We start from the raw sequence: 17,189 nt of genomic DNA on the forward strand, positions 1-17,189 counted from the left end.
CCCATCCTTTTTAATTTTATTCATGAAAAAGTATAACTGGGAGGGCTGCATGTTCAAGACCAACTTCATTCAGAATTGTCATTTGGCGGCAGAAAACATGGACAGTAACCGTCTCTGCCCTTTCTTTTCAGAGTGGAGCGACCCGACCAGCAGAGCTTCTGCAAAGTCAGTATCATTCAAGCCGTGAGTACTCGGGTTTCTGAAACAGGCCTCTTTGGGGGACATTTGGCAAGGAAAAGGGACTTGAGTGCTGAGCGCATCTTGTTCTCCCGTTCATTGAAAATATGAACCTTGCCTCATGATAATGTGGAGTTTGATCAGAAGGAGAAAGAGATTTCCCATGACAAGCAAGTCACTGTCAAAATGAATGCGATCACCATTCAGTTCTCTAACAATGTAGACACAGGCACGGTCAATACCTAGGACGTGAAAACAACTGTGATTTTTGACCCATTGTTGGAGCGCCGTGTCATTTCAGCCACAGACATCGTTGTGTGTACTCGGCAGCCACCACTGACTGGGATGGAGAAGGGGCACGCCCACGCAGCCATGATTGGACAGGGGGTGTTGAGTGGATTGCTCCGGCCAGTCAGCCCGAGACCTTGCTGTTTGCAGGTCGTCCGGTGGCTGCATGTGAAAGATAAACAAGGGCACTCAGAAAGAGAGGGCATAAGAGCTTACGTGACACTAGGCTGGGGTCAGAAGCCAGGGCCCTGCCATTCGCTCAGCCCTGTCTTCATCTTTTATTAATGTTAACCGAAGGAGGAGTATGGAGAAACCAATTTCCTCAGATTAACTCTTGAAGATTTTGTAATATCCATTTGTCCAAGAGCGTATCAAGGGAGTCATTCTCTCACAACTTCTTTCATTCCTAATAATAGAAGATGGAAGTCGACTTTTCTGTGTGAGTAATAGCCACATACTTGAAAATTTTCAAAATGAAATAATTTATGACATTCAAGTGGCCTAATGACACACTTGAAGTGAATTGCTCACCTTTTGGAAGATCAGGAATAATTGCATAAAACAACTGGGAATGACTCCGAAATAGACCAAAGCTCTGAGAAAGTCAATGGTATTTCCACGTTCTTAATTCTGTTCAGTGGCAAAGCCCCCAGAGCCCTGACCCCATCACCAGTCCTCTTCTTTGGTTTTCTGGCCTGATCTGTACCTTCTAAATCGAGATTCAATTTCAACAGCCAAGAATTCTCCACTTAAATAATTGAGAAAGAAAGAGAGAGAAGGGGAATATAAAACTATAACCTTGACTTAAGGAGCAAATTATATGGAAACCTGGCAATCAAAATCATCTCTGATATTGTTCATTCCAGCTTTTCCATTAATCATTTTGAATGGCCCTCCCCCTTGTTATCCTAGTAAACACTCTTACTACAAAGTCAGTACGATTCACATGCATGCACACTTGTGCACGTGTACACACACACACACACACACACAGTTGAACATTCAGGAAATCAATGCAGATTTCCAAACATGAAAACAAATAAAAATGTCTTTTCCATGGTAAAATGATCCTACTCTTAAAGCAAGACTATTAGGCTCCTGCTGTGAAATATGCTGATTTCCATATAGACCAAAAAATACAGTATTTCAGTAGTTTGTAACTAACAAGAAATAATCTTGTCAATTGTGGTTTATAGTTAGAGGCTGCATTTCTAGAGACCAGCGCTTCGTAGCACGGGCTGTTTAGTGCGCTCTAGTATTGGAGTTCTCTATAGGAAGCACTGATGAAACTGGAAAACCCTGAGTCTATTTTATGAGTGAACTGCTCTCTATTAGCCACTTGATCTGAAGTCCGAGCGCCGTCCAGCAGGCTTCAGCGGGAAGACTTCATTCCCTTCTTGTGGCAGTGTACAGGTTTAACACAGGACACATCAGAATTCTAAGAATAATTTTTATTTTCACCTTCCACATTATTATCAGCTTGGCCGTTAGTATCATCCTCCCATATTTTACTACAGTGTGCTTTTGAAGTCAGCTTCTAGGACTTCCCCTCTGGCAGGGCAGTCCTCCAGGCAACTAGGAAGATCCTGAGTGGAGACAGGCTGTTGGTGGCTGGAGCTGGGTGGGGAACAGTTACAGGGCAGCCCGGGGGCAGGAGAGGTGCCCTGCGAACTGCAGTGTTGTGAATTTCCTAGGCACGCCCCTGACACTTCCCGCAGTAGGGAGAGACGGGGCTCGTAAAGCAGAATCCCCTGATCACTGGGCTACTTTACTAGTTTTCCTCATCTTAACCTCTTTTCCCCAGATGATGAAATGCAGAGCTTCCACTTGGGCCTGGATTGTTTATAAGGACTGCATGCATGGGCACCAGGTCTGAAAACACTGGCGCAAGGGTCCGTGGGCTCATGCTGGGGACCCGCCAGTCTCCGTGCTCCTGACAGTTGCTGCTCTCTCTAGGTCTGACCCAGCAGCAGACCTGAGCTTTGGAGAACTGGAGCCATGGACCCAGAGAGTTGTTGAAAGGCCGTACAAAGCCAGACTAGTTGTGGCCAGTTTGCCTGTGGGTGGCAGGTCTGCACGCCACATGGACAGATGCTTGGATGTAGCACTTGTCAGGAGGAAAGGAGATTATACTCACAGGAATGGCGGGCATCTCCAACAATAATCATTGTGCTGTTGGGATATGTGCCAGGCTACGTCCCAGGTCCCATGGCAGGTGCTTTCATATACATCATCCTATTATACTTAGCAGCCATCCTGGAGGGGCTCCGAACTATTCCCATTTTACAGGTGAGAAGAACGAAGCTAGAGTACAGTCCCTCCCAATGAAGGGTACACAGTCCAGTGGGCACAGACACCAACCATGCTCATTTACCACGACTGGACATGTTGGCTATGGGTGCACAGAAGGGCCCAGTGAGTTCTGCTGCTCTTACTGGGAAAGCTTGAGTACAGGCTGACGGCTGTGTGGGCTCCAAGCCCTCTCTTTTCCCACTGGGCTGTCCCTCCTCATGGCATCTGATGGGGTCAGGGATGTGGTACACCAAACATGGCCTTTTGTACCTGATGCAACCTTCAAAATAGACTTGAAGAGCTGAAGCTGGTAAAAAAGTACTCCTGCAAGAGATTATGCCTCTCTGTTTGAGATAACTCCAAGCCAGGTCAAATTTGCTTTATTTAACCAAAATATCATTATTTCTAAACTTTTCTCTGTGTGGTATGAAAATATCATTACCACAGGGAGTAGAAAGATGATTAGAATGTTTTCCCATTGGCTATGACCAGTAACAAGCATTACATTATTTCTTAGATGAATTTTGAAAAAAATTTACCAAAGCCCCCCCCCCTCCAAATTCATTACAACCCTGACCATCTTTCTACCAGACTTTCATCACTGGAAACCTTTTCTTTGAGAATCTGATCTGAGGTTTGAGAACTGCATCTCTAGCAATTTCATGCATTCTTTCCTAAGAAGGTATTTGATCTGCTACTTAGATACAATTTTGGTAGCAAAGGAACAGTGTACCGAGGCAGGGGGAAAATGACTGTTCTTTTCTTAATCAGATTAATTCTTAATCAGAGTACATGATTTGGTACTTGGAATTTAGAAATACTACTCATCAGGTTGAGGCTTACAAAAGCCAAACTAAACTCTCCCAATAAGCCGGTAATCTTGGTGACTGTCCCTGGTCGCAGCCATTCCGGCTTTCAAACCGAGACGTGTGCCAATTCTTGCTTTTAACCTGTCTTGTATGCCGTGCATCTTAGAGCTTGCCAACCTTTCCTAAGGACTTAATATATTTTTGGAAGTTCTCCACTGCATCGGGGACAGCCACCTGGGAGCAGAGAAAACAAAATTTGGCAGCCTGTTTAAGCTGTGAATTAAAGGTAATTCACAGTTTGAAATGAATCAGCATGAGGTCCTTAAGAAGAGTAATCAGACATCAAGAGGGTTTTATTTTGAGGACTGTATATTGGCTAATGTGACAACAAGCAATATTGGCATTTGGAATGTTCGAGTCAAGAAGCCCTGAAGCTGCCGGTGCTTGCCGGGCGCCCGGACTGACAACTGGGGCTCCTTCTATGGGAGCTGTGGCGCTCCGCTTCCGTTATAGAAGCTGAAACCGTAGATGGCTTTGCTTGGAGAGCATCAGTCTTTGAAAGATCCAGTTTGATTTCTGTGTCTTTGTTCATGTGCCCAAGATGCCTGTCTTTCAGGTGGATTTTGAGACCCCTCTGTAATTAGAAACAAATATCTCGTTCTCTCGGGGAGAAGTCAAGTAGCTCCTCTTTCCTACCTGATTTGTATCCTCATTTATATTCATTCATTCAAGTTTTCATTCCTTTCAACAAAGACGCATTGAGCCCGTACGGTGCGCAGGGCTCTGGGCGAGGCGCTGTGGAAACTCAGGGTGGAGCCCTGCACGTCTTCCCCTCAAGGCGCTCGCAGATGACTGAAGATTGCGCTCGCACTGGTAACACCCGGACCTCCACTAACTCAGATTTGCTGAGGGCCTACGTCGTGCCAGGCGCTTCCTCTCTTTACAAGCCCACGGGAGTCACCCGCATTGTATTCGACAGCAGAAGGAACCCAAACTCAGAGACTTTGAATGTCCCCTAAAGGGCTGCAGTAACAAAACCACAACAGGACAGACTCTAGCACGCATGCTCTTAACCCACACTAAAGCCATCGCGTGGACACTTCGGAGAGGGCCCTACTGATAGGAATTCAGGTGTGATCTTGCCCTGGCATCAGACCAAAGCAGGCTGACCACAGTGCCAGCAGAAATGGGCCCTGTCATTTTGATTTCCATCAAGGAAAGGATTAGATCTGAATATTGTCATTGAGTCAGGCCTCTCAGATACAGGACATGCTGCTGTGGACTCTGTAGGTAAACACTGGTCCAGCCTCAGCTCAGGGCCTGCAGCCAGATGGTGTCACCGGGCCCGTATGATGCTTCCTTTGGTGATGTGGAAAGATCCAAGCCTGTAAAGGATGTTCCCACCACACAGAATCCCCAGAAGGGTGATTTCTGTGGCGTCTAATGGGAACACCATCCTTCTCCAGAATCTCCATTTTGCCAAAACAAAATGAAAAGAAAAGAACTGATAGGTCCATTTTTACCAGAGGTTTGTCCATCACTTCTCATGCTTACCAACGTGTTTGATAATTGGAAAGTTGTTTTATTTTATATCCTCCTAGTGGAATAACTTTTTTAAATTATCCCCTGTGTTATCAGCCAGTGGCTTTCTTTCTAAGTTCTTCTCACCGTTTTGACCAGTAAATGGAAGTGAAGCAAATAATGCTGGGGGAAGTCACTGATGTTAATAAGCGAGGGAACAAAGTTAATGTGATTCCAGTTGTATAAATGAACGTAATGTTTTGCAGTGTTTGGATAAAACACACACACACACACACACACACACTCGTGCTTGTACATCCTCTATCCCAACATATCAGGCCTCTCTGATGCCTCTGATCTAATGAGATGCACGGACATACACGCATGCTCTTTTTTCCATTACTAGATTGTAAAATGCTATGACTGGGGCTCCTTCTCATGAGCCTGGTGATTAATCCTTTCATAGCACTCTCACACAATGCATTAACTTCTTGTGAGTATCACAGCAGTCCTATTAGGTAGCCAGGTGAGAAGAAGCCAGGCTTAGGGAGGGGGAGATATTCACCAAAGTCCCCCAGCTAGAGAGTGGCAGTGCTGGGCGCAGAAGCGAGGCTTCCATTCCCACTAGAGCGCACTGCCTTGTCCCCAGATTCCCCAGATGGCTGCAGGGCCAGAGCTCAGCAACCAGAGTGAAGGTAATACAGCAACCATGTGCAAAGCCCCATGGATCGTCCCTAGAAATTAAAAAGAAACAAAACAAAACACCCAGCTGAGACTGGAGTAGATGAGAAGGAATACCCAGTGCACTTTTGAACTATTCATTCTACTTTTCCACCTGACCAAGCATTTCCCAAACAGCCAGGTACTCTGCCACAATTACGTTATCAGGAACGTTCTGTTTAAATGGCCTGCTCTTGACACCTTCTCAGAGCTGCTAAAAGCCCTTCCATTTTACTGAGGAGTGGGGAGCGGTGTTGGTAGAACACCACAGATGCTTGAACAATTATAGCTGTAAAATCAATTGAAAAATCTGACAAATGCCTTTCCTTGTGGTTCGCCTATCCACATTACTAATGAGGATCAAAAAAGGAAAAGGTCTCAAAACGATTTGATTGACATCTCCAAATATGCTGTCAATATCGGGCCCGAGGAACAGAGCAGGATCTGACTGGAGTATGCTTCCTAAAAATCAAAGGAACAAAACTGCTTTTCTTTGCTACCCTGTGCCATCTCTGCACCCATTATGTACCCGGACAACCCCTTATATGCCACTTGGTCCTTGGTGAAGGTTCCAGGGTGCCTAAGAGAGGAATGAGGGAGAAAAGGGTGTAGAAGGATCTAGAAGGTAATGATTTGCAGAGGAACCAACCTACAGTTCTGCCACTTACATTGCCTAATTTCAGGAGTGACCTCATTTCTGCAGAAGTTGCCCACTTTTAAAATCCCAGATAGCTAGCTGAATATTATAACGAGGTGGAATATTTCTAGGTTTTCAAGAGAAAAACCCAAAGAAGTTCTGATGGCTGGTAATATCTAGAAATTGTCTAGGACATAATGTCTAGAAATTGAGAGGGTCTTTCTGTATTGCTCCAAAATCATTTTCCTATATCCTGTTCTACAGACAGAAGGGAAGCAAACTAACTACACGTGAGCTCTGTGCTTGGGTAATTGCGGTCACCGCTTCCAGACACCGTCTATGTGCCAGGCTCTGTGGCAAACATTTTACAAGCAGTAGCTAGTTCATCCTTACAGCATCTATGAAATGGGATGTCATCATCATCACCCCTCCCCGGATTATCCTCTCAAGGGCTCAGAGAGGGCCTCTAACAAACAGGCCAAACACCGCTGGCCGGGTGGCCGATGCCAGCGATAGCACTGGACCAGGCCTGCCTGGAGCTCTTTGCACTATGCCATTTCTCTGGTTCACTCCTCTCCTCACCTTCTGTCCTCACAACACCTTTGTAAGCTGAAACTGACTTTATGAAGAAGGAAATTTCGTCTTCGAGCCTTTCAGTGATGGGCTCAAGATTACAAAGCTAGTTTTGGAGAGAGACAGAATTTCACTGTAGGATTCTTGGATCATGAAACTCGAACTTTTCTTTCTGTTACCGTATCTGTCACCCCCGTTGACAGTTTCAGTTGAACAATTATTAATCATGTCCAGAGACAGATAATACCTTCTAGTTCGGGGACATTTTCTGTTTCCCCACAGAGCATTATCTTTGTGATATTTGGTCTTGACTCATTTTGGGGAGCCAGGAGACAGGGGAGGGATTTGCTGTTGCTCCTGAAAGACTTCAGCTGCCCGGCCTCCACTTCTGGGCGGCTCAAACCCCAGCGCTCTCACTTCCTGCCACGTGACTGGATGAGGTCACTGGGGGTGTTTCTGAGTCTTTGTTTCGACTTACATAAAACGAAGATGCGCTGTTCCTCAAGCTGCGTAGCGAAGGGCGCCACCATTGGATGAGCTCAGGCCCGGGCTTGGCCTTCAATTATTCGCCTTACTGCTCTCCCCGCATTAGAAGTGAGGAAACTCACGCTCAGGCGGCTTAAGGGCCCCAAGCTCACACAGCTCACTGTTGCCAGGCTCAGTCCCAGCTTCCTGACTCCTAGTTGAGCACTCTTTTGGCTAATATCCGCCATCACTTCTCACAAGTGTTGTGTCTTTGTGGTTTGAATCAAGGGATCAATTCCCAGTGCGGACAGAGAGCAATGGACTGGAAACCAATCAGCGTGCGGGCCGCTCTCCCCTGCTACTTAGATTAGATTGCCCCCAGCACGGTCCTGGATGTTCCACCACGCTGAGAAGAGTTGAGTGCATTTTCTTACCCACCTGCCCACACACCAGATCTCATTTGATTTAGTCATAGTTTGAGCATTTGTAGAGAATTTGAAAGGCTAAAACAAATCACGTATGTTTGACCATCTCACTGTCTTAGAGAGTGGAATCCGGGGATAGGTCTGTCCTTTATCTTCATGCTTTTTTGGGGGGAGGGTGCTCTCTTATTCAGAGCTTGAAGAGGACCTGAAACCAGTGACCCGTCTTGACCTTTACAACTGGATTAAAATTCCAGATTGCTACTGTGGTAACCGAACCTTGAAAATTAGATCCTGACAGTCACTAAGAAATTTAAAAGTTCACTGCTGCCATGAACTTTGAAGAAAGGTTGCTTATGATTGTCAGCGACAGCCACTTGATTGAAATAATCTGCCTTTCTGTCTGCTAGAAAATGTGTGTGTGTGTGTGTGTGTGTGTGTGCTGGGAAGGGGCGGTGCAAAAAGATTACATCTTGATGGGTTTTTTAAACATAAAAAAATCGTTGTGGTTTGAAGCAACGCGGTTTTTGGCATGAAATTTAAATCAACTTCAGCTCAATTTATACTACTCCAGAAGAACTGTGATATTCAGGGTGGCAGGAAGCCAAGAGGCACACTGAAGATGTAAAGGCGCTCCAAGAAGATACTTCCAGGGCTCCGTCCCACACAAACCTCAGTGGCCCAGAGTCCAAATGGCAGCCACTTTCAGACCACGGATTGCTGTGGCCGGGGTTCTGCACAGGGGGGAAGTACATTACAGGCATGCAACAGACTTTCAGGTCAAGGGAGCAAGCAGTCACTGGTCTCCCCAGTGGCATGAAGAGCTGGAAGTCACATTGATGCTCCCAAAGCCAGAGAAAGAGGAAGCAAGCAATATAGGGTGCCTGACCTCAGAAGAAGCTGAGGATTGAGGCATCTGCAATTCCAGGGATTCTCTATGTGCCCTTCCTTTTGCATTTCTCTCTCAAGACAAGCAGATCGTAGTGAATCTGGCTGCACAGTTAGTGGTGGGCTACGTCTGTGGCTCCATAGCGGGGTTTTTTTTTTTTTAGTTTGATTGGGCTTTTTCTTTTTTTCCTGATGTGCTACACCCGGAGTTGAATGTGTATTTGTTGGGCAACATCTACAAAACACGTCTTTAACTCTCTGAAAGGAGCGATTTCATCCTAGAAGTGATGACCTCACTCTGAGAAAGTTGGCAGACCCTTTCCCACACAACCGGTATCGAATATTAAACCTGTTGGACAATGTCAGGTAGTTGGGAGTGAGGGATGTGGAGCAACAGGAACTCTCATCCTCCACTGAGGGGTAGCTCTGGCAAAGCCCTAGGGGGAGATTGCCTCTCATGCCACTTGAGAGTGTCTTCATTCTGGTTTGGTCAGTCTGTTTGCCGAGGAGACTGGGAGAATGATGGCCGAACCGTGACACGCCTCCAGACCCCAAGGGACGCTCAGGAAAGCCCAGCACACACCACCAGTCTTCCACTTGAGAGGGCTCTGGAACCTCTGGCTCTACTTTGGCTCTGCTGTCATAGTAGATTCGCAAGGCTGCAAGCTCCTTGGAGAGAAGGGTGGTGTGGATTCATTTGCGTTTCCTTAGCAACTAGTATGAGACCTGTGACACAGGAGATAACCGGGAACGGTTATCCAGTGAATGGTACGGAGTGAAATAAGGATCTAGAAGGCATCAGTTATTCTGAATTAATATTAGCACTTTGAGATATTTTATTCTTAGATTCCTCAGTCCATACGGAAAAGGTGGTATGACAAGAAGTACAAATGCGTGAGTGTGTGCACGTGTGTATGTGGGTGCAGGCTCACCATGGGAAGGGGTATAGTGTAGAGACTGAAGTGGATATGCTCCGACACCGTATTGCCTGAATTCAAATCTCAACTTCACCAAAGTCTTTTAGTCATGTGGTCATGGCCAAGTTACTTAATCTCTCCATCACTCAGTTTCCTCATCAGTAAAATGGGGATAGTAACAGCATCATAGGACTGAGCGATTGACTTGCTTATCGCAGTGCGAGGTACATTCTCGGTAGACATTAGCTATCGTCACACATTATGCTGCGGGTCAGAACGCTCACTGTTACGGAGCGCTCTGAGTTAGTGCCCTTTGCACTACCTCCCAATCTTCAGTCACTCTGGGGGCTCTTTCTCTCCATTCCTTGACTTGTCCCAGAGGCTTTCAGTTGGAGGAAGACCTCTCCAGAATGATCAAACCTGGACTACACTGAGCATTTCCTCTGTTGACCCACCTACCCCAGGCCCCAAGGGTAGAAATGAAGAATGGCTAAAATCCCTTAACTGCGTCCACTTTTGGTACTAGGCATATTCTTATTCTTGGAGCTCATCACAGCCTCTTATCACAGCCATGGTTGTGCTTTTAATTCTGTCATTATTAAAAAAAATAAAAGCTAGCACTTCTTAAGTCCAGGCACTATGCTGTTTTATGTCCACTAGCTAATTGAATATTCACAACCCAGTGAGATGTAGGCACCACTATAACCCACATTTAACACCAGAGAAACTGAGGTTCATGAATGGAAACTAAGTTCTCACATCCAATAATGGTGGGTTCATGCCTTGAACCTATGTCGGGCTGACACCAGTGAGAGACCCCTGAACCACAGCCTTCCTGCCTGCCCATGAAATGGCCAGTCCCAGAATCCACCCAGACTCCATTGTCTTGGGAAAAGGCAGCACTGCCTCAAAGATAACAGAGGACCAGAACTTGACCAAAGACACCTGCAGCCCTGATTCCCAGGATAGCCTCTCGACTTCGGTAAAATCACCACTGGAGTAATTTCATAATTGTGGATTACTTAGTTCACTTATGTATGAATAACTATTTCTGAAATATTGTAGCAAGCATGTTGGCAGTTTTCTAATCAAGTAAAACAGAATCCTTTTCTGAACTCTCTTTTTTTTTTTTTTTGCGGGCATAAGGAGGTTTGTGTGAATAAGAAAACACGTGAATAAAATGTCATGGACTAGCCCCACCGTTCTGTGAAATAAATACTGTATTCCCTTGCCTGGGCAAATCTTTCCTGACGCTGCATAGCTGCTTCTGTTTCGTTGGTCTAAAAAGACATTTCAGACTCTGCCTTTAATTATGATCAGGCTTGACTCTGAATCCCTTGAGAAATAAGCTTGTTTTTGCTGGGAGGGAAGGTAGAATAACGTTTAAATAGGTTTTAAAAATAAGAATGAAATCTCAGAAGACACACTATTGTCGAACCTACTGTATATCAAAATACATCAGCACATAGTTGTAACAGTGACTTAGTAAACACATTACTGAGCGAACTATGGAAAGTAATCCACCGAGGTGCTATTCCTCTCCTTCCAAGCACGGGGTTAAAAGAGTGCTGCCATAAAGTAGATATGCACTGTTTAAACATATTTGTGTCTGTTTTTTTAGAATATCTCTTTCAGGCCCAGTAGACTAGTCTGTTTTCTTGGCTTGCTAGATAAAGCACACTATAAGGAATATAGTTTGGTGGTGTATTAAGTGACGGTCTGAAACAGTTTTAGAAGATAACGATTCGGAGCCAAGAGCTGTCTTTAGCAATCTGATTCTGAATGTGACACAAATTAAGTATGAAATAGAATCAAAGGAAGGTCAATGAAATCTTTCCAATCTGTCACCTAATTTAGAATCTGACACCAATTATATTTTCCACTGGCACCTTTATTATTATAAGAACCTGAAACTGTACGTAAAATAAATATATCAGTACAAGTAAATGAATTTCCATGTTGTGGAAAGTGAGCTTTTTTCCTCTGGGCAGCCTGAATTGTCCTGGTTCAGAGACCGCCTCTGTAGGAGAACAGGGCTCCCGAAGAGTGTTCTTTTGCATAAAGCTTTATGTTAAACTTCTAGAAACCCTGTTCCAAATTTATGCAACAGTCGGAGGTATTCCTCTTCCCAAGCACACCTCCTTCCGTTACTCTTGCTAAAGCTTTTAGATCTAAACTAACTTGACTTGTAAAATCATGGTTCTGTTCAGAATTGTTGTCTTTTAATTCCATGTAAAAAAAGTTTGATGAGACAGTTCGTTATGCACATCAGAGCACATCAAACCGTTTCCAGTTTAAAGTCATGAAATAATTTCCTATGTCTCAACTGATGGTATAAAACTGTTTTCTTAGTTTAATTCCAATAATGCGAATGGTGCATATATACAAAGGTTTCAAAGCAGTGTTTCTCATGAATAGCATTTCAGTAGCTCCTCCTTTTCAGCAGCAGAAGGCAAGGAACAAAGTAGAGAAATCATGACAGTCTCTCATAATGAAAAAAACTGAGCAAACGCACTTCCACGTGCCCACTCCATTACGGCGTAGTTTGGCTGCATGATGGTTATCACTGAATGATTATAACTCACAATTTTACGTGGGAGAGAAGAAGAAAAGACATATAGAGATGTTTTCCCACTTGCAGCAAACCTGTCACAAAAATTCTCGCATTTATTTCCAAACAGACAAAAAGGTAATTTTTCACCCTTAAAAAGAATCCTTCACTTTGAAAATGACTCACCGCGGGTTTCCTCTAAATAGTAAGCTCATCTCATGCATTTACAATATGGTTTGATTTTCAAAACACCAATTTGCATGCACTTTCCAGAAACAAATCCTTTGTGCAAAGTGGTGCTTACTTGTGGAACTTAAAAAAGGTGAAAATATTTTTAAGGAAATTGGGGTCCATGGTTTAGAGAGGGTGCTCATTAGTAATATTAATTATTTATAGTCCAGCCGCTCTCGCTAACCCAAGTAGAGATGGAGATGCCACAGGCTGCCTCAAAGGTAGTTCCGTAATGCTCATTCATAATTAGCGAAAAGCTGGATTTCAGCAGCAGTCAGTCGAACACAGTCTTGTTCTTGTTCTCATGGGAACCCAATCCTTCAGTCCCTTCTTCTCCCTTCAGTTTGCCTGGTTCATGGACACATTCCATGAGCTGAAAAATCTAACAATAAATTAGGGAGAAAATGAGAACGGTTTTCATGACTAACATGTGAAATGAACGGAACCCTTGCAGTACAGAAGATTCACAGCCAACGTGAGATGGGCAGATGCGTAACTAGAGACATGGCGTAGCGTCTCTTGGAACGTGAATTCTCTAAAGAACCCTTCCAGCCAGTGTGGAAAGGTCACCTGGACTCATTATTTCAAATAGAGCAAAATGCCATTGAAAAGGGAGCAGGGGCTGAGCTGTGCAACATCATTTGAGGTCTGTGCACCCAGGAACTGTAAGCACATCTCGGACACAGAAGACTCAACGCCCCGCTTTCAGTGGGATGTTTTCAATAAGGTGCTGATGATGGCTTGACTTTTTAAAACAAAGGTGTTTAGTCCCTGCTGGAGAGAGGATCAAACCACACACGAACATTCCCAGCAAGACAGAGATTGACGTTAGGTGGATTTGCTCATCTTCTAAGATGGTTGCTCTGGGAAAGTCATCTTCCTCTGCCCCAAACAACCAGCCCCTGAAATGAATGCAAGCATTTGAAGCCGTCACCCAATCACTTGGCCAAACACAGTTTTTGAACTTCCATACGGAATTTGGCTTGAACAGTTTTACCGAAGGTTTTTCTGAGCTGATTATACAGGTTTAATCCTGGGTCTTTTATGTGTAGAGTGCTAACTTCAGACTTATTTTCAAATGCAGTTGTCTCAGATAATTTCCAAGAACACACTGAGCTTCTCCACTTTAAAGAGAAAAGATCTTTTTCTGCATTCAATTGTGACCACCAGGCAGGTCTGCAGGAGAGTCCTGAATGTGGCTCTGAGTGATTATTTCGAGAATTTTAGTATTTTGACTTTCATCTCTTAATTGAAAATCAGGGTTTTTATTGTGGCTTTAAAAAAAGACTTATTAGTGTCAAACAACTTCCCTTGGAAGCTTTGGCTGTAAGGTCTTATTTATGTCATGCAAATAATGAGAATATTTGAGGCAAATCAATTCAGAGGGAAAGAAAATAACCTCACTTTTCTGTCAATTATATGAATGTGTAAGGCAAAATCATTTTAGAGACGAAATGTCTAGGTTTCACCTTTTCTAAGTGCTTTAGCATAAAATACTAGTCTGAAAGGGTTGCCATGGAATAGTAATTGTTATTCAGGGGGAAAAAAGGATTTCTATGATCCAATATATTTGGAAACCAGTGGGTTAAAAAAAAACCTAACAAGTCTTTTCATTGTAGGAATTCTTTGAGCCTTTAATATGCTAATGTTCACTGTGTTTCCCAAACTGACTTGGCTATAGAACTTTTTTCCCAGAATAACTTAGGCTGCGCCCACTGGCCATCGGGATAACAGCATCCTTACAGAGTTCTCTGCGGATGTAGATACAGCTTCAGTATCTACTTGGTGTGGAGATGCCCATTCTTTCTGATCTTGCCTCCCTCACTCTTACTTTTCCTCTAGTTGCCCCACCAGATCAGAAAGTATGTTTTAAATCAAATGTCGCTTTTAGGCAGCTCCATGAACATGCAGTTTGCAAAAATCATAGAGGATTTATTTTTGAATTAATAATATGGAGGGTGTTCTGAAATCCCACCAACTTTCCCCTGGAAGATTCCTTTTGTGAGAGCCTTTTGTCTGGGTTCCCTCCTCCCCTAGACCACCTGCAACTGTAAGTTGTCTCCCGGGTGGTTGACTCAAATACTCTTCGGTCATCTTCCCTCACTGTGGGGAGAAAAGCTGGCTGAATAGAGAAAGAAACACTGCAGACTCACTGAACATCCTTGGGAGATAATTTACTGCCATGTTTTATAAAACCAGGGACTGGATGTGCTTAAAAGCTTTTTATTAGATATTGCCGAGAGAGATAATAGTCCTATTATCCTGGTGAATTTTGAGACTGTTCTGAATGCTGGTATTATTGAAAATGCAGTAATGAAGTCACCTCTCAAATCTAAACGTGTGGATTGTCCACTTCACACTGTGTCGTCCCCAGCTGACTGTCTTCTCTGGGCCATCTTCCCCCCACCCTCTGTGGGAATGATTTTGGAATGTAAACTTGCATCACATTAGATTGAGAAATAATACAATTAAAAGATAATTTATTTTTCAGTTTCGGGAGGGTGGTTGCATCACACCGTCCAGAGTCTAAAGGAAAGAATTTCCCATGTGACCCTTGGCTCCGTCAGCACCAGTAATCCAGAGCTGATCTATTCCATCCAAAACAGCCAAATCGTGTTTCCAAGAAGGCCAAGAATGTGTCCTTTACTTAAGTACTTTCTTGATAACAGATCTCCTATTATGAGGAACATTTACTGCCTAGTTAAGCTGGTGTTATAACCCCCTACACTGGTATTTCTGGTCTTCCGAGTGACACACTTAAAACAAGATGTTTCTGTGTACACAGTACTCCATTTAATTATCATTTTTAATTACTTTATTGACTTAAACATGAGTTTTGAATACATTTCACAATAATGAATATAACATGCAAGCAATTTATAATTTTCATTATGTCTTCTCTCGTTCACATTGTGTGAGGCTTGATGGTAGATAATTAGTTGATTGGATATGAAAGCACCCCAAATGCTGATGGGTAGCAGAGATGAGTTCTGATTAGTTGGTGCTTTCTGCCCTCACCAATTACATATTGTTCTTTGTATTTGTTCCTGATGTATACTCAGTATTAGTAATACACATCTTGTAAAATTTATAGAGAGAGATGGTTCTGTGATTATATTTGGAATATATTAGAACACCTACTTTATAATATGGAGGAACTCAAATATTAAAATTTTCAATTCTGGCATTAACTTTCTGCCTTTAGATTTTGTCAGGGGTCCTTTAGCCCTACGGATTTTATGCATGCATGTCACAGACACGTTTTTGTAAATATCATGTTTCTCAGCAAATTGGTAGCGTTAAGTTAAGAAATTCAGCAACAGAGGAATGAGCCACACACACATACAAAATAAGAAAGATGAAAATACAAAATGCCACGAGAGGGTGGTACAATAGTACTGTTTGCAAAACTGCTCTCCTTGAGGTGGAAAGTAGCTGGGGGAAGATGGCTGACAATCGCACACCTTATCTCGCTCAACTCACTGTCCAAACATCAGAGCCCTTCTTTGCATTATCTTGGTTACTGGACTAGGAAGGGGCCATCTAACTGCATCTATCGCTTGAAGAATTCGGTTGACTGATTGCCTATTCACTGAGGTTTGGGAAATCAGAATGACATGTCATTTGGGTAGCAAGTTACTTTTTTGAGGGCATTCAAAGGCACACCAGTAAGCTTCCAATCTAGATTCGTGGTTATTCTTTGAGGAAACCCAAAGAGTAGAGAGAGGTGCCCAGCTTATATTGTCAAGCTGGGAAGTTATCGTTCTGTAAGGATGCTTCTTACTGTGAGTTGAGTCTTCTCAGGCTGTCCTTGTATTTTCCTTTGTCCACAGGGAGAAAGGGGAAAGGGTGGGAATGATGCTTGAAATCCAGGTGGTAATGGGGGAAGGAATGCATATTTTCATTTACCGAGAGGCGCAGAAATTAGATTCTTAGAAGTCAGACGACCCTTAATGTTTCCCATCAGATAAAATTCTGCTAGCAAATCCACCCCAGGGTGGATCTGGCCTTGGGGTAGAAGATCTTTATTTTGCTTTCCTTTCACTGAAACTGAGTTCCTATGAAAGCCAAGACAGAAACAAATTGACAAGTATCAAACAAGGGCTCAGAGATTCGCTGATGCTGCACTGTGTGTCCTTTGTTAAGGTCCGATGCCCTCTGAGCACGTCTTCATCATTGCATGCATGGCCGATGAGGGATATTTAACTCAAAGAGAAGCAGGCGGAATACTGATTGAATGTCACTCTGCCAGTTGGCCTACCTTGAAAGCCCAGAGTGGATTGGCTTCAAATGTGTAACTGATGTGGTTTTTCAAAAGGATGCCCAAATCCAACTGATTGGGGCTCCAACTCAGTGACTTCAGATCGGCCAGAAAGGGTGGAAGGGTGTCTCTGCATCTGTATCTTCTGATTTGGCAATTGCAAACTAGGAGTCTTGATGATGATGTGGCTACTATAAACATTGGGTGTTGCCTCTGGGGAGGTGAGCATTGCTGTTTGAGGTGTAGCCCAGTGGTTTGACTTTTCCACAGACACAACAGCCTGAATGTATTTCTTTTTCCTGAATGTGCATTCCAGAGTCCTAGAAATAGGTAGAGATTTATGCAGATTAATTTGGCACAATGCAGCAAATTGTTGCCATGAGATGTATTTTAGAATGACTTCCCAGCTCAGGCTAATGGCTAGAATCAAATAAAAC

General features: G+C 43.7%; 1 protein-coding gene across 1 annotated transcript in view; it reads left to right on the plus strand.

Moving 5' to 3' along the window:
- Nucleotides 1-17,189, plus strand: part of AFF2 (ALF transcription elongation factor 2) — a 458,491-nt gene that overhangs the window by 322,973 nt on the left and 118,329 nt on the right. Inside the window, exon 8 of the mRNA XM_072955933.1 lies at nt 132-165. Coding sequence (XP_072812034.1) covers nt 132-165 — 34 coding nt within the window. The remainder of the gene's footprint in view (nt 1-131; nt 166-17,189) is intronic.

Source organism: Vicugna pacos, chromosome X (assembly GCF_048564905.1).
Source record: "Vicugna pacos chromosome X, VicPac4, whole genome shotgun sequence".
Classification (NCBI taxonomy): domain Eukaryota; kingdom Metazoa; phylum Chordata; class Mammalia; order Artiodactyla; family Camelidae; genus Vicugna; species Vicugna pacos.